Genomic DNA, 27,984 nt, shown 5'->3' on the forward strand with positions numbered 1-27,984 from the left:
TTGCTTAATATAGGTAGCAAAAAATGTTCAAGATCCACTCCCAAACAAAAGTTCTAATGAAGAAAAATGGAAAGAAAAGAGTATATATTGATTGCTGTCTAAATAGACAGTTCTTTTTGTTGCTTTCTTCATCTAAATAAATAATTTTGGAATTTCACCTTATTAACCTTAACATAACAGTTTGCTGATCTGTTTTTAATGCAATAATTTTAAAATTAAAGGAAAAATACAGAAGGGTATAGAGATTCTTGTATTTAGTGTGGTGAAACATCAGTCTCCTTGGTACCCAGTAATATGTGTCATATGTTGCACAGTTTGGTCTGTTTTTCCAAGTAACTGCTAAATATTTGTTTTTCATCAATGCAATCATTTAAAGAAGCTGGCTAGATAGATCTAAATTTGAATTAAATATATTTGCTAATGCAGAGGTTTCCAAGCTGGATCATGTTTGTGATGTGTGCAAGTTGCTTAAGAGACCAAGCACCTCCTGTGCATGTACATGTTCTGGGGGTATTTGCTGCCATTGTTCATGGGAATGCAGAAGCAGAGTAAATTTGGGAACAAGAAGTTTATTTAGAAAAATGATTACATAAAATTTAACATCGCAGTTTATTATGTTTTCTTGAAACCCTTTTAACTCCTAAAAACACTCAAACTCATTGAATAAGTTAAATGTCTAGAACATTCTTACTTAATTGATGTAGTATTTTTAAAGGTGATGTAGAGTGTCAATTGATATCTTTAACAATTAATCCAAATATGACCACCCCCCCTTACCTAATGCCCTTTCATTAGTTTGTACTTTACAAAACAAAGCAGTCTGCTACCTGTGGGGTTCAATTTAACATATCTGATAGTATGCCACCTTCAAAGGCAAGAGTGAAATGGGAGACTTCCCTTTATAGTAGCTCAAAAAGTGAATTAGACTTTTTAAATGTTTTTCATGTAGAAAAGACGTTTACTGAGTTGGTACTTCACTAATCTCAGTTTGTCAGGAATGATGCACACAGGCATTTGAATCTGTTTGAAACTATCATTTAGGTTATTAAAATTAAGCCCAAGTTAAAAAAATTTCATGTTACATATGTTCATGGAATCACCTCTCTTAAACATCAGTGGCATCACATGCTGCTGAATTACCTTATCTCTAAGTGATCTTAATTACTACAGATTTCCCACCTATGTTTGTCAGTGCTTCCAGCAAAAACCTTTCATTAATTGACCCTTACTTGCACATGAGCTTACATATTCTCTATGACATTCATCAGCTTATTCTGTCTGTACATGTCTAATCATGTTCTGTTTTCCTGATAGTAAACTGAAGAAAAACATGCTGTAATTTTTAAATACTGTAAATTAGGATTAATAATAAAAAAACTATTTTATTGTAGCATAATGTATGGTCATGGGCAGAAGTTTATAGAAGTGAGTACTGCTTGTATTTGCCTTGAAGTATATCACAATATTGGTTACAAATATGGATGGAGGGAACAATTTAATGGAAATCATTTATATTATTCTTTTTGCTACTTTAATTCTCGTTTCCAGAATAGTTGATTGACCAGATCCATAGAAATAGAATGACTGACTACTACTTCAAAGTGATGACTTGAGGTCCAAAATATTAAACCAGTTTTTTTTCTAAATTATTTATTCTTGTATTAATAAAGTGGCTGTCTTCAATTTGCATAGGTATTTCACTGAGAATAATTTTAAGCACTTGTCAAACTTGTAAGGGTTTCAAAAAATTTTAAGGGTCACACATTTTATTGTTAACAGAGGGTGTTGAGAGAGACTGTCAACACCCCATGCAGCATTAAGCTGTTGCCTTTGATGTGTAGGCAGTACCTTAGGTCTCACAGAACTGTACTATAACTAAGTGTCCATATGTTCAACCCACTTTGATGTGTTCAAAGATCTTGGGCCAGCAGCATCCGTATGCTATATCACAACCATAGGAGGTAAAACATGCCATCTGGATTCCTGTTCCTTTTACTTACCTTGTGTCATGGCTTATTCATGGGAGCAGAAAGCCTTTTTTTTCCCTTCCTTGCTACTCAAAATTATTTGGTAGTTTACATGAAAAATCTGGTTTGACTCAGTTTTTAATGGATTTTATTTTGGATGTCTATTAACAATCTCTTAGAAGAGATGAGAGATGGGAGAGGGTTTTCTGAGTCCAAAATGTACCCCTATACTCATGCTATGACAGTAAAACAGTGAGTGTTTCAAATACCTTTATTAACTAAGAACTCCATTTCTCAAAGTCTTTCACCTTTCCTATCTGTTCCCAAGTAAGTTTACGGATCCAGATTTGGATCCAAGCAGATCTTGAGTGGGGTCTTACTGGGTAATAAGACCTGGATGCTAATAAGCTGAACACTGTCTGTATTGCAGAAAACACTTGCTATGATCAAATCCAGAAATAAATCCTCAATTTTTGTGATGGGAGGTAGTTCATAGGACAGATGCCTCAGCAAAAAATGACTTGATTTCCTGCTCTTGATAAGTTCTCACTGACTGTTCACAGGTAATGTGATGCTAAAGTGCAATATAGACTAACATTTGTCGCCGAAAGCTGCCTTATTCAGAAACCTGGCTCTGCTCTCCAAACCCAAACTGTATTTCAGAGGACTGTTTTTAACAAAGATCTTGCACAGATGAGGCACATCAACCCATGACATAGGAGCTCTGCTCATTCTGTGTGAACCAGGCTTGCCAGAACTCTTTCCACCCCTTCCCCCCTTTATTGGCAATGCTGGAATCTGGCACCAGTGAAATGTGCATACAGATAAGGTGTCTCAAAGATCTTCAATTTTGTGCAGCTCCTGTGCAGCAGTGTGTTTCTTGTTATGTTCAAACCCCCTGTCTGCAGAGCTTCTTGTCCTGCTTTCAAGGTCCACTTTCCCCCATCTCTTTCTTTATCAAAGTTGTGGTCAGAGGAGGAATTTTCCCTGGAGAAATAATGCTTAATTTTTTGGTGGGATTTTATTTTCCTCCACTAACTTACTTGAAGATGTATTGGCTGCAATGAGGACTTGCTCCCATATAATTTCTGCCTTTGAGTGACCTGTTCATGTTCAGATCTCAATGTGACAGAATGTGTGTGTTGCATTGTAGTGCTGTCTCCTCTGCTGAAGTTTCTTATACATGTGGCATAGCCACAGGACAAATGCCCAGACCATATGCCCTGTCACCTTATTTAGATACTGCTGGAAACCTGGGAGTGTCCCTGTTGTTTCATCTCTCTCTGGGGCATATTTTGGCAAAATACTGCCGTAGTTCTTGTGACAATCCTCTTCACCTTCTGCTTCATTGCTTGTGGCTTGCCCAGTTTAAAACAATCTAGAGATTTCCCCGAATTGCTGTACCTTTTTATTGCCAGGCAAGTGTCATTGTATGGTATGGGAAAAGCCTCTCTTTGTGGGTTTCAATTTGGCAGTCTGAGGGTTTGCAGCTCATGCTAGCAGGCAGAGCACAATTTAAATACCAATTTCCTAAAGCTCAGATAAAGAAAACATACTACATCTTTTCCTCACATATTTGGTCACTTTGTGGCCAGGGTGTTTGTATCAAGGGGAAGCAGTAATTTACATGGATAGTGCAGTACCTGAAATAGCAGTCTCTGGTGTATTCACTACAGCCCTCAAACACATCAGAGGACTTGCTTCAATGTAGTGGCATTGCTTGTGGCACATGGAGAGGAATGGGGAATTGCAGTTTGCCAATCTTGAGAACCATCTTTGGTTAGCAGTATTTCCCAAAGTTAGCCTCCTGTTGTCTTGAACTATGAACAAAACACACATTTTGTAGTGGAACATATATTTTATTTTATAATGGAAGAGTGACAGGGAATCAGTGACCAACCGAAAATACCCATCACCTACCCACCAGGAATGGGGTGGTCTAAATAGCAGCAGCAGCTGAGGACAATGTGAGTGCAGGGCAGGTGCCGTGAGGGCTTGGGTGGACACAAGGTGCTGTGTGGCAGGTGGCACTCGTGATTGTGGATGCCTTTCTGAGGTACCTCAGGTGCGTGGATCTGCACACACACATCTCTGGATGTGCGTGTGCCTGTGCCCTGGCACTGCCACTCAGGGAGGGTGTCCATTCTGAGAGGAATGGGGAATGACTGCCATTCCTGGGGGATGCATGCACCATGTTTGTCCTTGTCCTTGATATCAAACCCCTCAAGATTTGAGCTGCTCAAGATTTGAATCAAACTTTGCAATATTTTTTTTGTTGTTGTTAGTCAGTAGCTGTAGCTAGACAGTTATAATTAAGCAATTGCATTGTGAATGTCGTATGTTTGGCTAATCTTCTGTTTTAAGGAAAAGAGAAGACAATTCCAGGATAAATGGGCCATCTGGACAAGAGCCACCAAGAGTGAAGTCAGCAGAACTGAGCAGTAACTCAGGGAAAGGTAATTCCGGCAGTGGGCGATTGTGACCACCTACTCAAAATGGACCCCAGACTCAAATGGAGAGAACTGCACCTGCAGACTAATTCTCATGAGAAGCGAGAGCTATAACTAGCAAATAGGGGTTTGAGTATTAATAGAAAAGTTATGTAACTTGTAACCAATGAATGCCGATGCCCTCGTTAAAATGTATAAAGAGTGTAAAGTCTTGATGACCAGTGAGCCTTTTGTGGGTTACCGCCTAGCTCCCCCCTTTGCGCAGACTAGAATAAAACACAGAAATACGGCGTGTGAATTTGCGCTGCGCACCGGGAAACGAGTCGCGTTCTGGAAAACATCCTGCAGGACGCGGGGCTCGCCGTGCCCGTGTACACGGCACACACCCCGTAGTTCCACGCACGTTTCTCAGCAACCGGTGCGGTGCGTGCTGAGGACGACCCGCCTGCCCCCCCCGCCTGCCTCCCGCCTGCCGCGCTCCGTGCGCGGGCGGCGCCCGGCGCTCCCGGCGCCCTGACGGCGGCTGGGCCGGTCATGGAGCGGCTGCAGGTGGAGGCGGAGGCCCTGGAAGAGTACGCGGAGTACCGGCGGTGAGGGGACAGGGCCGGCGCGGTGGGGGTCGCTGGGGCGGGGTGCCGGCGGCAGCGGTGCCGCATCCCCCGTGTCCGGCGCGCGGCCCGGGATTCCTCCTGAGGAGATGCTCGCGCTCGCCTACCGCCCTCCCGAAGCCGCTCCTCCGGGGTTTGTGGCGGCTGCGTTGAGTCACATCCACCGCCCGCCGTTCACTGTCGCAGCCGGAGGTGCCGTGGCTGGTGTGCCCTGGTGCGGGCATGGCGTAAACGCTGTGCAGCAAAGGAACGCGTCGTTCGTCGCATCCAGGCCCGCCCGGCAGCGTGTCTGTGTGATGTGCTGTGAGAGGCCATATGGGCTAGCAGGGAGGTTGGAACTAGGTGATCTTTAATGTCCCCTCCAACCCAAGCCATTCTGTGATAATCTGACAGCTGTACTGCTCTTTCAGAAAACATGGACTTCCGTGCATCATGAGTTCTAGTTTTGCACTCTATAAACCCCTCATACTACTTTGTGTGTCTTTGCTAATCTCGTCAGCACTCCTCTCGGTAGGTTGAGCAAAAATAAACATGAACACAGTCATTGTGCTGAAGTGTGATCTGAATTTAGCTTAGGAAAAGTTAAATAAAACACGAGAGGAAGGCACAGTGGTATTTCTTACATAAGGTGTACAGTGATTCAGTGGGCGTTGGCTGGGTTGATGTGCAAATGACAGCGATGTGTTGGCACATTATTCTGGTGCTGTACAGTACTGGCAATGCACAAATCCACAGAATATTTGACACAGAATGACTCATTCAGTGTGTTTTAGGGCACCCAACAAATAACAACTGAAATATTTACAGACACTAATAAACTAACTTTCAGCATAGCTAAGTGTTGCAATTAAGTCTTAATTGTATTTTACAGGTTTTACTTATTGTCATCAATTGTTTCTATAAATGGAGAATATGGATGCAGCTCAGGAGTTCCAGATATTCAGTGACCTTGAATTTGAATATAGTGATAGCTTAAGCAAGTGGGCCTGTCTGAATTGTGGGATACAGCTCCCATCAACTTTAGCTGCAGAAACTATCATAGCCTTCTTGCAAGTTAGAAGACAACTTGGATGTGTTGTTTGTTACTTTGATGGCAGTTTGTTTTCCTGCTTGCAGTTACTCTCAAACTAGACTAAGATTAGATCACTTGATACGAACAAGTCTGCAGTACAGTTAGGTGTAGATGGGTGAAGTGACCCAGAGATCATTCAAGAAGTCTGATGCAGAGCTAGCTGGTTACACAACGCTTGATACTCATTGCATTTTCTGCCATATGAAAAGGAGTGCTGTGTAGTCTCCTTTATTTTTTCCTTTTGTCTTACAAGACTGTTTTTCAGTCTGTCAGAGCAATTTTTTCAAAAGAGCATTATTCACAAAATTTCTCTAAAGATCAGCTATAGTTCTGTTAAATGTATATCACTAGAACAGTATTATGAAATACAAGATTTTCTTTTTGTATTTACAGCAAAAGTACTGTTATATATTATTTGAAAAAATATCTGGAGAAATCTACTTTTATTGTCTTCATATCCTTATGGTTCTTTTTATAACATGCTTACAGAATTGTAGGTGATGATGATGGAGGAAAGCTCTTTACTCCTGAGGAATATGAGGAGTACAAAAGAAAAGTACTACCAATTCGATTACAGAACAGGTTGTATGTGAGCTGGAGATCACCAACTGGCATGGACTGTAAGCTTGTGGGACCAGAGACACTGTGCTTTTGTACTCACCGGTAGGCAGCTTTTCTTTTTTCATACCGCTGTTTTTTTAAAAATCAGGAAAATGTAAAGTATTTCCAGATACGTTACAGTACCACATAAGCAAGTTAATTTAAGGCCTGAGGGTTGAGAAAATAAGGTTTTAGACAGTAAGAACTGTTCTTAAATCTAAATCTCAATAAATTTTTGAAACCAAAATGGTTTTGCAGTCTTCAATAAATTCAGCTTTGAGGTATGAGTTATTGTAGATCATATTGATTCTGATAGTGGTATCAAAACAAAACATAAAGATCTGTGATATTTATGTGATAAATAGTTGTAAAAGCAGCTGATACTATGCATTTAATTAAAAATTAACAAGTAACAGTAATATAATTAAGGATACTTGAAACCCAAATTTGTGAAGTAAATTATAAGGCTCTCAGTTACTTTTCTGATAAATACTAATAAAGTTATGAAAGTTATTATTTTTACCTCTTTTAGGTATAAGCAACACAAAACAGACTATGAAGTGCTTCCCAAAGAGCGTCCTATTTGTGTGCCTTGTAGAGTGAGATGTTGTCCATGCCAGTCCTACCACTATGTCCCTCTGAATGGCACCCAGCCCATCCGCTGTAGATGCAAACACTTTGCTGACCAGCACAGTGCAGCACCTGGATTTCCATGTAACTCTTGTAAGTGACGGGTGGGCTTGCATCATTCTTTGCTAGGAAACTCAACAGAAACAAGCAGTTAGGGATCTGTATTTGTCCCTGGGTATTAGGTATATGCTGCACTTGTCACTGATGTGTATTTTGATCCTTGAAGGAGGATGAGAAGTGGGAAGGAAGACATCACCTTTTGCAGGAGGGTTTAGAACCAGATCCTTGGCTTCCCCAAGTCCTGTGAAGGAGCGTAAGTTTCTGAATGATTTAGTTAGGTGCTTATGGAGACAGATGCCTGAAGTTAGGCAGTATGAAAGCATCACATTTGCAGTTTGTCACTTCCAGCTGCATGCACATGACTTTTCTACCTGAACTTGGTAGTTTGTGAGAGAGAAGGTTTGATCTCCATTCCTCTATTGCCTAGTTGAATATAATGTTAATGTATCTTTTCTCAGTTCCATAGAAGTAGCACTCTTGTCAAGTAACACTGTTGTTAGCACTCTAACAAAGCAGTTCCTGAGCATACAGATTGTGAGTCCAGAAAGGTAAATGGGAATGGAGTTTCAAGGAAGAGCTTTGAAAAAGGATTAAGAAGAAGTTTTTTGCTTCAGTTGTTTGAGGTTTAGGTAATGAAACAGCAGTAGTTATTGACCACATAAAATAAATAATGCATAGAGATGTTTTAGTTTGTAATCTCAAATTATGTAAGCTGAAGATTTTTTTTGCTAGAGTTCTGTTATTAAATTTCTTTCATAAAATGTCACTATTTTGTACAGGAAAAACTGTAAACAGCTTTTACTGTTTGGGAATTATATCCCATAGAATAAATCATAAAATGACAGCCTTTCAAGATTTGCTCTAAGTAATGCAAAAATCTTAAATGTGCAATTGGACAATTCAGACTGAATCCATAGAACACAGTGTTTTCAATAATAATAATATATATTATGCACATTTTTCAGTGTTTCTCAAAAATACTGGACACTTCTAAGGGATTCACAGATTTCACAGAGAAGTGTCAAGACTTGCTTCTGTTTTGGACTTGTGTTGTTTTAATGTAATGGTATTAGTTTAGTTCAGTGTTGATAAATCTAATGTGATAGATAAATTATAATTGAAAATACTGCTGTTACACTTTATATATCATATACACTGCATTCTGTGTCCAAACACAGAATACAGAACTTTGTTACCAAGGAGTGCCCAAAATTATATGACAAAGCCTTTAACATTCTCAAGAATATGATCCTCGAGCATATTACACAAGACTTAAAAAAATCTTTCTTGGTGCTCTGCAAAATTAACTGTGAGTTGAAAGCAGAGTAATTTGTATAATGAAACATTTGCAAAATCAGTTCCTCAATTTCTTGGTCACATCATTGCTCCAGCAGGGCTTTGATGACAGTTTTATCCCCGAGTTTAGGGCAGATAGGTCACTTCACTCCACTCTGTTTCTGAATGCCACATGACACGTGTATAACTATTTCAGTTACATCCTATGACTATGTGAGGTTAAAAACCCCCGTGAAAGTTAGTCTAACTGTACTCTTGTGTAGAACCCATTTTGCTGTTCCCACAGTCTCTGTTTACTACTGAGATAATTTTGCTGATTTTAAAAGACATTTAAATTGTGATTTATATAATAAATTATGATATGAAGCTTTTTGGCCATGCAACACTGCCATGTGCTGTACAACTCTGGAGGCAATATTGCCAAAATGCTGGCAGGTTGTCATCTTTACCAGTGTCAGAATTTCTTATCCCTTTATTTTTTGTCAGTGGATAGAGAGGAGTGTTGTTAATGGCAATGGACACAAGTTACAACATAGGAAATATAGTTACATATCAGAAAAGAAATGTCTGATCCAGCATTGGTCCAAGCTGCTGAGAGAGGTGGAATCACCATCCTCAGAGGTACTTGAAACTGCATGAGACCTTGTGACTGGATGGGCTTTATGATCTAATCTCCACAGTGATCCTTTATGTTTATACGATTTTTTGATATAGCTGGATGCTTTTGTAGTGAAGGAACTCTAGTTTTTTATGAGATCAGTTTAGGAAAACCATTTTGTCTGCAATGAGGTATAAATTCCATTATCATCTCACTTTTTTTTTTTTTTATTAGGTTCCAAGTGTTCAGGCTTTCATAGTTGCTTTACTTGTGCATGTGGTCAGCCAACATATGCTCATGAAACAGTTGTGGAAACCAAAGAGGAGCGCTTGGCCCAAGGAAAGCCTGTGGGGCAGGATGTTCCTTATGCTGCTATGGGAGGACTGACTGGTTTTAGTTCACTAGCAGAAGGCTACATGAGACTTGATGACAGTGGAATAGGTAAGTGCAGCTGACCTGAGATGAAGTTTTAGTTCTCCACCTAAGTAGCTTTGAAAAGTACTAAATCAAAATAGATTTTCAAAGTTTGAAGGCAAACTGGATCAATGGGAATAGGAATGCAGATAGATTTTTTTTTTTCCAGCAGTCCTTTGGTGTGAAGAGATCACTGTGACCATGTTGTCCAACTTCCTGTACTGAATTGATAAAATAACTCTTTATCAACAGTTCTGGTGTTCAGCTCAGTTGCTTCTGATTGAAAGGCAGCATATCTTTTAGAAGGAACTGTAACTTCTCTTTTTCTCTTAATACTTCCACATTATATTTATGTTAATCCTTTAGCCTAATAGTGCCCATGAATTTCTTGGTTATATATTTACAGCATTTTTGTTTTCAAACTCAAAGGTTAATAGCTGTTCAGCTTAAAAAACCAGAGATAATTCACAGAACAGACATGTTAGTTGGCCTTGATACTTCTGCTATTCTGTGATTTTGTGTCATTTAATAATGGATACATTTCGTCCTGAAATACTGTTTTATCTATAATTGCCATATATTCATTATTTCTTTTTTAAATTCTGATCTGGTTTCCTGGATTTGTCAGAAGTTTAGAAACTATGGTATTGCCATAGTAACTAAAGAAACAAAGCTTTCCATTTCTTTCGAAGCCATCCTTGTAATGCTTTTGTTAACTCAAGTTTATGGGGACTGCACTGAGAGTTGTAGATATGAATTTGTAGCCTTGTTTTGACCCCATCATGTATATTAGGAATCTATCTCATGAAGTTAATTATTGTTTTCATTCGACTTATTTTCTAACAGGTGCTCCTTCTGCTGAACTTTTAGAAGCCCCTGTTACCAGCATGGATCATCCATTTCTAAAAGCATTTCAGGGACCTTCTAGTTCTGCTCAAACCATCTCACAGAGAGCAGGTGATGTTTAAGTGGGATAATACTGTTATACAAAAAGAATTTAATATAAAATTAAATGATTTTAGTAATGAATTGAAGGATGATTGAAGGGCTAAAATAAAAGTTAAACATTGAATATAGAAGCCTTGTTATGTGAAAAGTTAATACAGCATTCATGTACTTGAAATGTTTAGAATAACTGTTTTCTTAATGCTTGTTATTTCTGCTCGTGATGTGGTTTTTACCTGAAATGATTTTCTCCTAGCATTTGTTATCTTCCCCATTAATGGTGTCACCTATTCATTGGGTCAGTTTTTAAAATTTTTAATTCCTATGAGAAGCTCATTATATCTGAACTGGTTGTATATATTCAGCATAATCCTGTGAAACTGCCTTCTGCCAGAAAGTCTTTTCTAGAGGGAATCATAGATCAGTTATGCCTATTTTATGTCCTTTGTTTAATATAAAAATTTAGCAATTACTCTAACTGTTGAACTTCTCCAAGACAATTTATAATAGCTGCTAGCCTAGATTAAAGAGGTTTCTCTTTGATCCCAGCTGCTGTGTTTTGTACTTGCCTGTAAAGGTGAGTTCTCATTATACATGTATTTTGCCAAATGTAAAACATAACTAATAGAATAACAAGTATCCTTAATGAAAAAGGAGTTTTGTTTTTTTTTTGTTTTGTTTGTTTGTTTGTTTTTCAGGTAGTTCAAGAGCCACAGGGCAAATTTCTCATGGAAAACCTTCAGAAGAAGATGACATGGCTTACTTTGAAAAACGTTATCAAGAACGGGCAAGTTACCACATTTCTTTGCCAATTTAAATACACTTTCACAAGAGGATGTCTAAAATGCTACATATGTGATTTAAGTAGCATATAAATGTATTATATAGTTACTTCTCTTGTTCCTGAGGAAGCACTAGCTTCTTAACATAATGTTTTAAATACAGTTAAGGGCTATTATGGGATTTCAGAGGCCAGTCATGTGGGATGCCATTTACCTTAACTGGACAGATTTTAGTTAAGTAACCTGCCATTACAGAAAACTGAAATATTTTACTATGTGACAAAAAGAAACGACAAAGCAGACTCACAGCAAGTCCCCTGTGACATTTAGGACTGTGTGTTTGCTACCTCATTAATAAAATTCATAATGGTTTTTTATAATGAATATCTGAATAAATTGGGCTAAATCTGGTCTGTCTTTCTTAGATGATCTGTATCACTCCCTTAGAGGTGTCTCCTCCACCCCACTGACTATCTTAAATTTAAATGCCCTGTGGTATAGGTTACTTACATGCTTAAATACCAATTCTTTCCCCACATAAGCTCCTTAGCTCTGCCATCTCAGCTGAAGTGTGTATTGACTGTTTATGAATTCTTTTGTAAGGCAGTGTTGCATAATTAACTTTTAAAATCGAAACTGCTGTTATGCTCGGTACTTGAAACAAGGTGTTTGTTAAAGAGAAAGCTGTTCTAGCTTTGTGAAATGTTAAATAGCTTTCCTTATTTTGGAAATAATCACAAAATATGGTCCAATGTTAAAAATATTATATCAATTAATAGAAAACATGTTACTATCAAATCCAAATTCCTCCATTTCTTTCCCCCCCCCAAGACTTTATTTTCTTTGCAAAAGGTAGTAGGAATTTCAGCTACAAACCTCAAGCCTCCAAATAAGGAAAAATGTTTTAAAATCAGCTCCTGTGTAGACCAACAACAGGATTGCTTAGCAGTGAGTTCATTTGTAGGGACATCCAAATGAGGAATGAGGCTTGACTTCCTTTTGACATTATTTTATGAGAGGGGAAAAAGCATGTTAATTTTTTTTCTTGAGTTTTTGTTAGCAGTGTGATATCTAGTATTAGATGCAAAAGCCCATGCATTCTTTTTATGTAATTACTCTAAATATAATTTCATTCACTAATGTAACAATACGTGAGAACAACAGATATATTGGTTTGGATTGATAGTCTTACTACAAAATGGCATAGTTAAATGTATATGTGTTGGTAAATCATACCATGCTGTAAGAGCCTACTGTGTAGAAAAAAATCTCACGAGAGGAAGTCATGACCTTGTGGGTCAGTGAGGAGACACTGAGATGGAGATTTAGCATCTATCTCAGCACCATTCCTCGGTGACTGTAAGAAAGCTGCTTCACCTTACACAGAGATAAACTCATGAACATCTGTGAGGCACACTGGCCTTGAGGAATACATAAGTACCTAGATTGCCATTATCAGAAATAAGGCAGCCCTGGTTTGAATAGGGGAGGAGCAGTAGAGCTATGAAAGTGCTCCTTTGTCCTATGCTGCAAACATAAGCAATGCTAGGTTGGGTTAATAATGCTCTGTAACTCTCTTCACTGCATGTATCACTCTGGTAAATTTGTGGCTGGATGTAGCAATTTAATATTGCATTGTTAGCTGACTTCCAAATTAGTGCTTCAACCGTTGTTGATGTCTTTTCTTGTTACAGCTGAAAATGGAGAAAGCAGCTAAACGGAGAGGGAAAAGTCCAGTGCCATCAAAGAAGCCATGAGATTAATAAATAAACAAATAAATATTTATTATTTGGCACACTGCTCAGATTGCATTGAGTATTTTTCTCTGTGCCTACCTGCATACTTCTCTTTATTAATTTATTTATTCTGTTGTTTTGTTATTTTGCTGAAATTAATTTTTAATTATCTTGTTATAATAAAATTGATTCTTTAATCAATGTGTTTCTAATCTCCAGAACTGTTACATAGATATTTATTTGAGAATGGAAAATCATATTTAGAGAGTTGCAGAACTGTTATTTAAGGTCTGAGAGAATAACCATATATTTAAATATTAGGTTGTCAGAGGGCAAAAAACTATGTCTTACTCTTAGACTTCTGTGACACATTTTCTTTATTTGTAGAGTCCTTTGAACTCATCTTGTTTGTGGATTTTTACTTGGTGAGATTTGTTCTGTTAATATTGACATTTTAATATTTCCTTTAATTTTTTTTTTCCTTTCTGTTGGCTTCATCTCCTTTACATAAAATTCAAACATACCGTTATTCTGTCACACTTCTCTAGGCTCTGTTCTTGCCATCATATAAATCTTTTTTACATGTGGCATTCTGTACTCTTGTAAATCCATTTCCACACTTATGAACTACTTGAAGGGATCTTGCTTGTATACTTTATCCCAGATTTTTCTGGTGGTACCATTCTCCCAGTTTTGCTTGTCTGTTACTGTCCATAACAACTATTACACTAAACTTCTGAAAACATTAAGTGTAAATGGATTTGTTATTTAATACATGTAAATAAATAATTGTATTGTGTTTGATACAATTTTTTTATCCAGCAGATTCATTATGTCTAATCCAACACAGACTGAGGAGATGTGCTTTTGCATTCTTTGTCCATATGCACAGCTGTGGCAGCATATGTTGTATTAAAGGTAGTGGACAGGAAAATATAAAATTTGGTGACTTTGTGTGGTAGTTTAATTCTGTGAAGCAGCACAGCAAGAACTTGGTATGGAATAACTGGCAGAGGGTGCAGCTTAGGACGTAAAAGCAGAGCCTGAGCTAACTTATTCTCCTTTGAAAAGAGAGAGGTGTAAGTCAGTTTGTCCTTAAAAATACTTGAAGATGTCTCTTGGACTGGAGACTTTACAGATAGTTATGTACTGAGACTTTACAGCAAGAACTGGGAGAAGCTTACAAAGCTTTGTTTCCCATTGGAGAGAAAGCCTCTATGTGCCTGATGGGCAAAGGAAAAGAGGTGAGTTTGAAGGCATTTAGTGCAGGGCAACTTGCTTTTTTGTTCAGACAGGGAAAGAGAGTTCTTAGGAGTGCATGTGGGTCATACAGTGAGTGATGGAGACAGCTGGAATCTGAATGAGATGGGAGTGGAAGGCTCAACTGCTGAAATTCAAAGATTTAAGAGAGCCATTTGCCTTAATTCTGACCTATACAGCCATTACTGCAGATGCCAATCAGACAAGCTAATCTGTTACTTTAGTTTAAATGCATAATACATCAAAGCGGCTAATTAATGTTATAAAAGTACCTTTACTGTTAAATTCTACACAGGTACATGCTGCTTTATCCTAATAAGTGAAAATACTAATTTGAGCTCCCTCTTCTGGCCCTGGCAAGCAATCCGTTCTACGTATCCTCTGCTTGGTCTTGTAAGTAAATGGAGACTTCACAATGAAATCACGAGAAAAAAACCCAAATATAAATAACATTGGTAAAAAAAAAAAAGGTAACTAAAAATACAGAAAAAAATATTTCAGTTTTCAGAGAGATTATCACAAGCTTAATAGCAGAAGTTTATTCTAGTTTTGGATATATCCCTGTGACTTTACCCACTAGGGAATGCAGTTCTGGAAATGTATGTGTGTGTTTCAGGGATGAGCTTTCTCACAGAGAAATATTGTTAAAGGCAGAGGTTTTAATAGTTACAATAAACTTGTGTTTTGCATTCCTTTTTATAGTGATAACATAACTCTTGGGAAAAAATGTATTCTGCTTTTTTGACATTACAAGTTGAAAATATTTGTCAGTTTTAAATGTTAACTCTGCCAAATTCAGCTCTACTAAGCTCTACTGTGATCATCATGAACTGGTTTTGTTAAAGTAATTTTAAAAATTTTTTATTCTGTGCTTAAATTTATTTAATGTTTCCACTTAAATGATACAAAAACATTATTACATTTATTTTATGGTATTACTTTTTAGTTGAAAAACAGGTTGAATCATAAAAATATCAACTGCATTTAAATATTACTTAGGAGTTCTAACCACTTTTCACTCATGTTGAGGATGTCCAAGGAAAAGAAACTCAGTTTCCTTACTAGAAGGCATACTTTTGCTTCTTGGTATTCACATAATACTTTTTTTCTGAAATTTTATTTATATCTGTACATGAAAAACCTGGTACAATGCATCTCAATATTGCTGACTGTCAAAAAAAGGAACTCGGATGTCATGTCTTAAGTGAAATTTGAATTTATCCTAAAAAAAATAAATTTGTAGCATAAAATTGCAACCTCCAATTCTATTGAAAAATCTCTTTATACATCTATTACAAAAGAATTTTTTTTAAAAATAATATAAAAGCAGAGACCAAATGCTAGTGTGTTTGCCATCAACAGTTGTCATTAAATAAAGAGCTCATTTTAACTGGTATTTGTTGATGGTTTGTTTTCCTGAGAGCAGCCATGAACTTTGAACAAAATATCATAGAACAGATAAGAACCATTCATGTGTATGATTTATTGGTGGGCGTTTATCAGTCGTTCAGCTAGACACATTAACTCTTTCTGACCCTGATCCAAGGAATCAGGCATGAGGGAAAGGCTTTGTTGTCATACACAAGAGTCCTCTAAACTGTTAAAGTATAATCCTATAGGTCTTGGGCAAAGATTAAGTGATCCTAAGTGGAGGGCAAGGGTCTCCTTCCCATCCTGGGTGTTTCTGATGCTAAATATAAACCATGTCTGTCTGTCTCAGGTTCGGGGATGAAGGGGAATGTGATGTGTGAATTCACAACCAGTAACGGCATCCGTGCAGATTCACTTTGTCAAGCTGTCAGTGTCTTTACAGCATGTTGTGCATATTAAACAGTTGGTGGTCTTGTGGCTGTATGTCCCTGGAGCCTCTCTAGAAGTGGTTTGTAGCCATGTGGTCTAAGAAAAAAGAGACAACTATGCAGGTAGTGTTAGCACAAAAATAATTGAAAACAACAACAAAGGTTTTCCAGTCGAAAAGACCTTGCACAGGTGTACCTGTTGTTGGGTGTTTTTTGGGTAACTAAATATAATACTTTTGCCTAGAAGCCTATTCTTGCTTTGGAGTCTTTAGCATTTTTCTTTTGGTGGAGTGAATCATTCCTTGCTTCACACTGGTTTTGCATTCACTGTACCCATTCTGTCTGGCACAGCTGGGCACTAATCTCACAGGTTCCTTCATTTAGCTCCTTAGGGAAGGTCCGAGGCTCAACCATAACATGTTGCCTACATAGTGCTGTGTTATGGGCAGAATGGGAGCTTCAAACAAAGTTTATTAGAGAAGCCTTCCCGCCGGGTCAGGAGGTGCAGCAAGGACCCCTTGCTTTCTGAACTCCTGTTCAGAAGAGGAGTCTAGTTGGGGCTGGATCCAATCTTAGCCCCAGACTTGGTCAACATTTAATGTCTAAACAATCATACAGATGTAACTGAACTTTTGCACAACTTTATCCCGCAGAATTAAGGATGGCAAACCAGATATATTCATATTAAAAAAATATTTATTACGATAAGGATTAGACTAAAATATCATAATCAGAATTATTTACTACACAGTATAGAAGTTATAACTACTAGTATAGTACAGTGCACTATTTTGAAGCAATACTGAAGCAATTATATTAAAACTAGCAAAGACAATTAATAAGTAGAGATTGGTGTTATTCACCCATACCAACGACTGTGGGCAAATATTTGCTCAGCCTCAAGTGAGGAATCTTTACACGCACTCCAAAAACGGACATGGTAGAAGACTATTAGAAAGTGGGACTGGGCTTGACTGTCAGTCAGTGATTGATTGACTGTCAGTCAGATGTCTCCAGGCCAGCTGCGTCAGCTCAGCAGCTTTAGGTAAGTTCTCAATAGTATCACTTGTTTGTTCCTTTATCAGGCACTTTATCAGCTCTGCCACATCTTCACCTCACCATCAGAATGTTTAACTTCGCAGTTGATGAATCAGACTCATCAACAGATTTCAGAATCCTTTGTCACAGATAGAAATACAGAGTATGACAAAGGTAAAGTGGGGTGTTTTTTGAAACAAACAAGTTCATAATCCTATGCTTGAGGAAAATTTATTTTTTTTCTTTTCCTCAATATCACAGAATTACTGAATAGTTTGTGTTGGAAGGGCTCTTAAAGATTACCTAGTTCCAAACCCCTGTCATGGGCAAGGACACTTTCCACTAGACCATGTTGTTCAAAGCCCCATCCAACCTGGCCTTGAATGCTTCCATGTTGTGGGCTGCCATGTTGAAGAAGCTGTAACATTTTGGGCACAGGTCAATTCAGAAAACTATTTGATTTTAACTGAAATGTTTAATCTTATCTCCTCCCCCTCATCAAGTTTCTGTGTAAGTGAGCAATTTCAGAATTGCAAGTATTATTATTCCCTTTTAAAGGGAAATTTTAAACAGTTATTCTTTTCTGAAATGTCAAAAAGAATTTTCATCCAGTGAACGCATGATGAATGAGAATATGTTGGACAAATAAGTTTGTAGCTACGCTTTCTTAAATACTTGGTAGGTCAAAAAAAAATCGATAGCTAAAATATTTGCTATTGACTGAGGAATACTGTATGAGGCAGTTGGAGTCCTGCTGGGGGTGGATCTCCTACCCTAAAAGTGTCAATTTTTGTATAGATGGGCAGAAGGATGTTGGATGGGGAAAGTGAGAAAAAGTAAAAACCCCAAACAATTAATGGTTTTCTTTGATGTGGGGCATGTAGCAGGGAGAGGGGAAAATCCAGAAGGAGTACCACATCTTGCCTTTCCTGTTTGGTCTGCAGGCTAATCAGTGTATGGTCAACATCCCTGTAGCTTTCAGCCAGTTGGTGGAGGTAATGCTCCTTGTCATGTTCCCAATAGGAATTTGGGAAGGGGGACCAAATTTTACTTATTCTGTTTATGGAATAGCTTTTTATAATAAAGGGATTTTTATATGTAATAGTCATACTTAATTCTCCCCTTGGCATTCTGCAACTCAGTTGCAGTGTTTTATTTAATATTGTAAGGTACCGAAGTTAGGAGTGTGCTTCTAAGGTTAACTAAATGTTTGGTTGCACAAGTGTTTTCTTTCCAGCTCTGAGCTCTGGATCCTTTCCTTGGAGTTATGAGTAGAATGGTGTCTACTGAAAGCTATGTTACTGGAATTGACCTAGTTTTACAGTGGTTCAGATACTAAGTTGTAAGTGGAAAAACTCTTTTTCTCTCAGCCAAACCAAAACAAAAGTCTTGCATGTAAAGAAAACGAAGGGTATGGCAGAGCTGTTGTCTCCTTTTATTAAACAGTGAAAGAAAACAGATACCACATCCATACTAACATTTGTGAGGATTGATAAGTAAGATCTGCAGACAGCTAGCTGGTAATTAAACTGTTAAAATTGTTCATTGCAAACTATTTCTCTGAGGTACATTACCTGCCCAGATCTGTTTCATTAATTCTTGGAAGAAATTGGGAACAAGCTTTCAAGTGCACCTAAAATCGTGAAGACTGAAAGATTAGGGTGGGGCATTACTTGTCTCAACAGCTGTGCAACTATTTTGATTTAATTTTTGGCTGTTATAAGCCATCAAGTATCTATTAAAAATGACAGTTAATAACTTCTGTGCTCTCTCCACACTTTGAATGTCAGTAGATGTAATGACCTCTTGAAAATATGTTGTGCGCTGACTGAAGCTTCTCCTTGTACTAATGCAGTTTTTGGCAAACCTGATTTTAGTCAGGTAAGTAGGTTTTGTATGTGGGGTTTTTTTTCACCTGGATATAAAAGCTTTCATTCTATGCAACCACTGCTTAAGTTATTTTCTTTATCTTTGATTATGCTGTGGGCTCTATTCTCTTAAGTTCTCTTTAAGAACTGTTGGCTCTCCTAAAGAAAACACTTATTTTGTGTGAGCAAGTCTGACTGGACTTCACACTTCAGTAAAATTATGGAAACACTGTTCTTTTTTTTAACACTCATGAAATACTACAATAAGGTAGTATTGTAGTATATACAGAATATATATATTGTAGTATATATATATATTGTAGTATATATACAGAATGCTGCATTGAGTTTCTTTGTCCAGTATACTTCATGGGTTTTTCTTTCACAAGAGAGCAATGCTTTTTTCAGAGAAGTGGTTCTTTGCTCCATCTCAAGAAGTGTGAAAGATCTTTTAAAAATCTGTAATGTTGAATGTGCTGGATAAAGTACTCTTGAGAAGATAACCAGGACATATTTAGTAGCAGTTCTATGACAAACATCCAAAGGGAGCTTTTGGCTCTGATGGAAATGACCTGAAAGAGTTGCTAATCAGCATTAGGAGACTGATACAGAGGGCTAATAGTTCCTATTTAAAATTATCATTTCTAGACAGGCTGTTTGGCATGGAAACATTACATATCTGGCCATAAAAAGTCTTCTCTATTGCTTCTTAATTGTAGCCTTTAGAGAAAATAATTGCCAGCAGAGATCTGTTTTGTTACTTAAAGTTTTGTCACTAAGCTTTTAGACAGGTACCAGTGCAAGAGATTTCTCTCAGTTCCTTCCTCTGAAGTGTATCTGGGCTTAGTATAGAAGATTCTTATTTCTTCAGCGTGCTTATATTCTAGTAGTTGTCAGTGCACATTTCTGTAGGAGGTTTGAATAACCTCTGCTGATTTATATTTTATTATGCAGTGTCAGGTGTTGTACGTTGACTGTGGAAAATCTTAAATTCCGAATAGACCAAACACAGTTAAAATTCCACCAAACTTGCAATGTTTGCAGTGTTGATAAGAAGTACAGACTCTGGGCACTGCACAGACCAGCTGATCAGAACTTAAACACGTGTAACCAGGTGAGTAACAGATTTTATATAATTTGGATTACTTGACCTGAAGCAGATGCTGCCAAATACCCACACAGTGTTCCCGGGAGGAGTCCTCTGTTTAACTGTGAAGGCAGGGCATGCTGGGAAGGACCGTCTGATCTGTTGCTGTGAACCTACTCTAGAAATTAAATGGTTTGGTCAAAAATGGTTCAGAATGTGCCGGGGAGGTGATTTTTAGAGTGCGCTTTTGCCATCTTCAGAGCCTCAAGTCTATTTCTGTCTGACCCAAGTTCTTTCTGTCACTACGGAAACAAAGTACCTCTGTTTCTTTCCCTTCAGAGGAAAAACATACCTCCCTTGGTCACAGAACTTGTGATAAATTCACTTATATCCATGAGCTGCTTGAATGCCTGGGTACTATGCAAACTTTTGGTCAAGAGAAAGAATAGCAGGTGGGAGTAGGAACGCTGTTGTTCCTGGCCAGCACTGAACATAAAAGTCGCAGGAAGTGATGGCAACAGGACTGGTAAGTTTTACCAGTGGTGGTCTCATTTTCTGGGAGACCTTTGACAGTCATAGCATGCCACTTCAAGGATTGTCACTGGCACTGCCTGTGCTTCACTAGCCAGTGGCTTGGGAGCAGATGTTGCAGGAGGAGGAGGAAGCAGGAAGCATCTGTCCAGCTTGCCTCGTCTATCATATAGAAGAGATCCCAAGAGCCCTTGTGCATGGCCGCATCCCCATGGTCCTATTGACATTACTAAATGTGATTTCAAAGACAGATAAAAATCTCTGTTGTCAGTTCCCTGAGGTTTTATGTTTTTTTGGGTTTTTTTCCTTTTTTTTTTCAAATAATAGTTCTTACTGCTGAAGCCAAAGCTTTATTTGCTTGTTCTGTGCAGCTTTCCTGACCCTACAACTTCCATTCTTAATTTTTAACAAAATCAGCTTGTTTTCAGAAGTGGTGGGGAAATAAGAATGAAACCCTGTCAATAAAAGATAACTTTCTTGCAGATGTCTTGCAAAGATCTTGAATACATTCCCCAGTCTTTCAAAACTGTGAAACTGGTGAAACTGGTGTCTGCCAATTCTGGCATTTCCCAATTTCTGCAGGAATAGTTTGAGTAAAGTAAATTTCAAAAGGAATTGGATAACCCACTTGCCAACTTCTATTGAGAGTCGATGGGACTTTGGACTTCTGTCAGTTATGATATTGAATTCTTCAAGGCTGAACATTGAGGGAGAGCTATTGGTGTTGAAGTCCAGTCTGATGTTGACAGTGATTAGGTCAGGCACAGTTGTAGTTATACAGGTAGTAGCATTGTTTCAGAACAAATGTGTTGAACATAAGATTTACCTGTGCAGCTATTTGGGTTTTGGTTTTAAAGATGCCATTTTTTTCTCAGAAGAGAGATGGTGGATTTCAGTTTAAAGTTTTCTGAGTGTCCAGTACGCAACTTCATCATATCTTTATTTTAGAGGGGAAGAAGTTTTTGAGCAGCCCAGCTTTTGAAAAAGAAATAAAAATACATCACAAAGCCAATCATAAAGATGGTACCATTGTTGCCCAGGCAGAATACAAAAAAACAGATATTGGAGAAGAGGTGGTCAAGACAGGGTTTACTAAAAATACACATCTCCAGGAAACACTAAGGATGAGGAAAAGAAAAGTAGCTGTCACACAAAACTAACATTGGAAGGTAAAAGTTTCAGTTCTACGGTGGGTAAACAGGTCTGATCAAGCACTGTACAGCACCCCAAGAGGATGCTCTGACCAAGTATCTGCCAGCTCAGGGAATCAGAATTTTACTGGAAACCATACATTTGGCCCAAAGCAAGCCAGTGGAATGTCACAGGGCAACTGGTGTGAGTGATCTGATTAGCCCAGTTGCCGGGATGGTGGTATATAAGAAGATGGAAGTGGGTGCCTAAAATACAAATTTGAATCCTTCTCTTTCCAGCATCAGGTAGTACTGGTACTCCATGGAAAGGAAATACATGTGAGTATGTGTGCATGCTGTCGTGGTTGGAATTAGGACATTAATCCACAGAAAACTATGCATTAGTAGTCTTGCTGCTTGGAGAGCTTGCTCTTCCTTGTTTGATTTTGAGAGACAGTTCCTATGTATCTTAATGCAAGATTTTGAAAAGAAGGAAGGGGTAGCAGCCTGTAAGCAGAGGAGAAGATACTAGAAAGCTTAGCTGAAAGTAAAGGTTGCAGGATATTGGGCCTCTAAGCAGATTTTGCAGTGATAGCCAATGCAGTGCTGCTTGTTTTAGCATCTGTGTAATTTCCATAGGCTTGTCCTCGAGCTTTTTTGTAGCTATCCCCTCCTATTTATCTCTATTTAGAACTCACTGGACAAAAATATGGATCGTAAAAGTACACTTACCTAGCAGGACAGACATATTATGGTGATTTATTTGTGTGGGAATGTAAGAATGTGTGGTTATAAGAAATAAAGCCAGTAATCACAGTTTGAAGTAAGCTTTAGGGGATAACGGTTTGTCTGCAACTTGTAATTACATTGACAAGAGGTGGTGGTAAGTTGGCAGATACAGTTGTTGTCAGAAATCTTTTTAAAGAGACTTGTCCTGCAGTTGCTAGGATTGCCATGGCAACAGGCTGCTGAGGAAAATGTTTGTGGGTGGGAAAAATGTTACTTGGCATTCAGAAAGTTGAGATGCTGTAAGAAATATAAGGTTCTATCAAAAAACTTATTTAGAATTTGCCAGTGTTCCATAATTTGAGCTTCTTGAACATTTTAAAGAATCATCTGAGGGCATGCCCTCCCACATACCAGCACAGTATCAAAGTCTGTTTTACAGTTAGATCATTTAGGCAGGTCTATGCTGTTAACATATATAGTAACATGAAATGAGGTGTTCTTCAAAATATTCCAACTTTATAGTAAAGTGCCTCATCCTGAATTATATTGATACCCTGATCTGCCCTGTTTTTTGAGCTACAGGTATGCTGTGAATCTGATTCTAAATAAGGAAGAGGGCTTTTTTCTTTTTGGCACACGGTGTTGAGGCGCTTTTGTGTATAAAGTTGTCCTGACTGGCCTGAGCAGGAGGCAGCCAGGAGATTCTCTATTCCTTTTCTGTATATTTTGCACATCACAAGCATTTTTGGGGTGGTATGCCTGAAAAGAAAACAAGCTGGGATGTAATCAAAGCCGTGCAGGTGAGGATGGAGTTGATGTGGGATCTAGCGGAGCTCTGGTAGTGTACAGTATTGTCACAGTACTCGGAGACAGATGGCTTTACATCACTCCTCTTTGTTACAAAAACAACTTTTAGGGTATAGATCCCAACATTTACTCTAAAGTGCTTCGGCTTATTTATTAGCTAGGAGATTTGAGTTACAGTGGACTTTGACTTTTGTGGGTTTGTAGTGTAAGTGCGCATTGTAAGTGTATTATAATATGGTTTTTGGATGGAAAAGACTTTTCAGTTACTGATGGGGAAAACATACAAAGGGTTGTCTGCAAATTATGTGATTTTTTTAAAATTAATTCCTCTTAATTAATTTTTAAAAGGAAAATAGTCTAGCTTCTACCTGACTGCCAGACACCAGCTTGGGACAAATAAGATCAGATCAGAGGCTGTCTGAAGAGAAACAAGTTCTCAGAAGGAAGAATATAAATCACTTGCAGAAGCAGAAGAAATTAGAACTGAAGGTTCAAGAGCTGAAATGTGAACTTCAGGTATATGGCAATGCAAAGTGAATACTTCTCACTGAGAGTGTTTCTGGCAATAATTCTGTCTTATGGTTTCATCATTCTGCAGTTCAACTCTGAACTGTTCTTTGGAATAGAGAAGGATTAAACTGTTTGAGTGAAGACTTGTCTTGCCCTGGTGCAGGGAAATGCTGTCAATATGTGTTAGCACAGGTTTTTCAGTCCAGGTTTTTCAGTCCAGGTTGGACCTGAGCTCCCCTTGGTGTATGTGCTGGCTTGCCACCATACTTGATGCAACTTCTGGTTTGTATGAAGGTGTTCAGGTTAACCACTTGGTGATTAAAAACGTGCTTTGTGAGTAAGGGTGTGATCTTTGCCTTTCTTTTTTTTGTTTTTTTTTTTTTTTTTCCTCACTTAGAGGGAAAAACAGTTTTCTGTGTGTGGGGCTGAAAATCTGTAAGCATCACAGAATCATAGCAGCTGTGGAATTTTAGAACTGCATAAAAATGAGTCTTTCCTTAACTGCAGCTTAATAGAAAGGACGCTTAGAAAGTCTTTCCAGGGGAGATTCCTTGCATTATAAGGGAAGCACAGTACTTAGTAATAGTTACTGGTAGGCTTAAAAAGGCTGTGAATGGTTTTAAGTGTGATAAACAGCAGCAGTATAAAGAGATTGTGTGAAAAGATGTTATGTATGCATGAATTTGAAAAATGTTGTGCAAACTCTTATCCCTACAGATATAAATGGAAAATCTGCCATTTTGTAAATCTTTTTGACATCCCCAAACCCCAAATTTGCACACATCTGTTTCTTTTCCTTGCAGACTAAAACTAGTCAAAACTAGCTTTGCTACTTGGTCAACTTTTCCTAGAACATCTATTTTCTACATAAACTAACTTGTCATTGCACAGATTCTGCATCCACTGAAGATATGATATTTGTTTCTATGCAAACTAAATTAATAAGCAACAGAATACATGATTGCAGCTAAGAAAAAACATTTAAATGCAAGAAAATCTTAGAAGCATTTCTTACATATAGTCTGATGATTTTTAAAAAACACCCTGTTTTCTACAAATTTTAATTTCTGTTTTGTGTTGATTGCAAGTAAACTATTTTAAAAGAAAAGGTTATGGATATTCTTTTAAGTAAGAAAATATTTCCTTCCTGCTAAAAACGCTATGGTAGGCAACGATTTATTTGAGAAGGGTGTTGTGTTGTGGTGGCTTTGAGGGGAACTTCAAAAAACACCCTGCCATCATAAGACTTTGGATGCATATCTGCCAATACAAACCTATTTATATCCCCATATGTTTTTATTTTGTTCATTTGTTGGCATTTCTGGTTGTGTTTTTAATATCATGTAAATGAGTCCGAAAGGCTAAAAACATTTACAGTCTGTGTTTCATTACCTGAAGTGGAGTTTATAAAAACATCTCTGTGGAATCAGAGCAGGAGTTTTCATATTTAGGTTGCCCCTGGAGGAATATTGCCTGATGTGGTGCTTGGGCTTTTTTTTGGGTCAAGAATATTCCTTATTTTTTCTTAAGGATACTCCCTGTAGGAAGGTCAGGCTGGTTGTAGGTGAAATGAGAGGTTTGTTGCACTATTTAGAGGTGGGGCTGTGATGGGAGTGAGGAGTTTAATGGGACCCTGGACTTGATTTCCCTGAATTAACAGATAGGAATTTTTCAACAGGGGAAGAAAATAATTCCATGTTGTCTGAAGACTTGCTAGTAAATGTGGAGTAATTGAAGAAATCCACTACTGAAATGAGAGGAATAAAATTAACTATTAAGCCCTACAAAGCTAATAATAAAATTATTCTCGTTGGTTCGTATGTCTTTCTAGGCATTTTGTTAGTGTTTTGAGGAGGGCCAGCTCTGTGTGTGTTTATCTCTAGTTTTCAAAAGTCTAAATTGTGGTCTGCATGTTAGTCAGCCTTGGCTGACTGTTGTGACTTTTGATCTGTCTTTCCCTGACATTGTTGAAACACTGCTCCAAAAATAATAAATAATTCATAGAGAAGGAATCATCTAAGAAAACTGAAAGCTTTGAACAACGCACTTACGTTGGAATGAAAACAAGAAGTTTGGCTGTTGGGGTGAAGGCACTGAAAAAAGTTAGGTTTTTTTTTTTCTAAAATAATATTATTAATCATTGCCTTGCTTATCCATGAAGCCATGCATGCTTTTTTGTTTCCCAAAAGTTTTGTTTTCTTAATTTTCTAAGAAAAATGCAGTGTTCTATGAAGAGGGGAGTATTTCCCAAAGGCATGGCTGAAACCTGAGTGTTTTAGGAGCTAACACTGCAATTTGCATGATCTTTTTCTCAGTGTTTATCAGCTAACTTCGGTTCACTTCTGTCCTTTTACCATCACTGTAGCAAGAAGAGTTTTCGATTCCATCTTCAAGGAAGATGCTAATTAGTAAATTGTTAGAAGTAACTGGGTAGTCAGAGTTCCTTGGGTATCTCTATTGCTGGGAGAGGTGTATGTCTTTGGGTAGCCCAAATTACCCTTCTACTTTTAAAGAAGAGACAAAAGTGCAGTGGGAAGAAGACTTGAAACAGACTTGAAATAGAAGTGACCATCATCTCCCTAAGAAGGAATGTGTAAATTGGTATATGTGTTTGTGGAAGACAAGTTAAAAAAAAAATACCAAGGGAGGAAATAGAACAAAAGGAAAATTAGGAGCATGAGGGAATTTCCATGTATGGTCTTGTCAATACTGAGGTATCATGAATGTATTCTTGATCCTTCCTCACTTAAAAAAAAAATAAATTAACAGCTGAATGAGACAAATTGCTGCTGTTACTTTTTGAAAGAAACTAAGTTATAAACATGGCAGGTGCTATCTCAAAATCAAGAGGTCTGAATAGTGTTAATTTTTAAACTGCCTGAGTTGTGAAAAAAAACTTCTCGTAAAATGTTGTTTCTTCCTTATAACTTAGGTTCATAAAAAAGAATAGTCATTTTGGGAAGCAGCTCTCACAAGCCATAAAAGTGGTTACAGATGTTTCTCTCACTGTTCTGTGTTCATTGGAAAAGCTGCAGAGGATTTGGACAGAATATGACTTGGCTTAAAAGAGGATTCAATTATGCAGAAATGTGGTAGGTTGAAATTATTTCTTTCTCAGAAGCTATAATTTGACAGGTATTGACAGAGTATTTTAGTTTTGTAAGTGTAGCTGGACAGCATGAGCACAGCACGGAAACATTTCTCCTTTGCTAGACAACATTGAAGGCTTTGCTACCTTTGCCACAACTGATGTATTTGTGGCAGGTTTTTTTTTTTTTTTTTTTGTATGTGTGTGTTAAACCTACACTTTTTGACACCCTTGATCTTACAAAGAAATATAAGAAAATCAGAACATGGTAGCTTAAAGGGTTCTGTGTTGTAATAGAAAGTACTTCGGCTCTGCAACTGCGTTGCCTGGGTGCAGTGTGTGCTTCCCTCCTATGAAGAGCACAGGGGGAGCGGTGTGGAAATGCGGTGCTATAGGAAGATGGACTTGTACAGGGGAAAGCTGCCATCTAGTGCAAGTTCTCTGGAGCCGCAGATCTGAAGGAGCCTGCGTGGGTGTGCAGGCTTGGCTGTGTTGCCAAGGATGGGTATGTGCTGCTTTTGGGAACGGGAAGTGTCCTCGGTCTGTGGCAGGATTTGTGGTAAGGCAGGGAAGGGATGGTAGTTGTGCATCTAGGAAAATGTGTTGTGGCTATTTTCAGGTACAACTTAAACCATTTTAAACGTGTTTGCTTAAGAAGCTTTGTTGTGTTATACTGAATTTAACAGCTTGTGAAATGGAATAGAAAACACTGAGCCATGAGGAGAACTCAAGTAAGTTCTGTTTTTGTTGCTTGTGCATGGAAAACATGTAGAGCATGGCATACATTGATTCCTGTTGGTGAAAAGAAATTCCTTTGTTTACTAAAACCCAGGTCAAATGTTTAAACTTGACCACATTGAGATAAGCGTTAATAAGCACATGAAATTTTAATGTTGCCTCCTGTATAGCGGAGTAGTGTGCAGAAGAATAGCTAGGTTGTGAGTTACCCAGGAGGCAGGGCTGCTTAGGGATTCACTTG

The 27,984-nt window shown here is 38.0% G+C and overlaps 2 protein-coding genes across 2 annotated transcripts in view; both read left to right on the top strand.

Moving 5' to 3' along the window:
• Window positions 1–4,892: 4,892 nt before the first annotated feature.
• Window positions 4,893–14,853, top strand: FAM221A (family with sequence similarity 221 member A). Its single transcript, XM_017823840.1, has 7 exons — window positions 4,893–5,007; window positions 6,587–6,760; window positions 7,230–7,420; window positions 9,516–9,722; window positions 10,542–10,652; window positions 11,339–11,427; window positions 13,117–14,853. The coding sequence occupies exons 1-7, from the start codon at window positions 4,952–4,954 to the stop codon at window positions 13,177–13,179; spliced, it is 891 nt and encodes a 296-aa protein (XP_017679329.1). The 5' UTR covers window positions 4,893–4,951; the 3' UTR covers window positions 13,180–14,853.
• A 2,792-nt stretch (window positions 14,854–17,645) lies between these two features.
• STK31 (serine/threonine kinase 31) overlaps window positions 17,646–27,984 on the top strand; it is a gene marked incomplete at its 5' end in the record, with an annotated part of 32,400 nt that continues 22,061 nt past the window's right edge. The window contains 9 exon segments of the mRNA XM_017823838.1: window positions 17,646–17,692; window positions 19,037–19,136; window positions 20,078–20,161; window positions 20,163–20,237; window positions 21,692–21,833; window positions 21,836–21,910; window positions 23,787–23,960; window positions 25,922–26,024; window positions 26,850–27,009. Of these exon segments, the coding sequence (XP_017679327.1) occupies window positions 17,646–17,692; window positions 19,037–19,136; window positions 20,078–20,161; window positions 20,163–20,237; window positions 21,692–21,833; window positions 21,836–21,910; window positions 23,787–23,960; window positions 25,922–26,024; window positions 26,850–27,009 (960 nt within the window).

This window comes from Lepidothrix coronata, unplaced genomic scaffold, assembly GCF_001604755.1.
Source record: "Lepidothrix coronata isolate B3197 unplaced genomic scaffold, Lepidothrix_coronata-1.0 Scaffold106, whole genome shotgun sequence".
Taxonomy (NCBI): domain Eukaryota; kingdom Metazoa; phylum Chordata; class Aves; order Passeriformes; family Pipridae; genus Lepidothrix; species Lepidothrix coronata.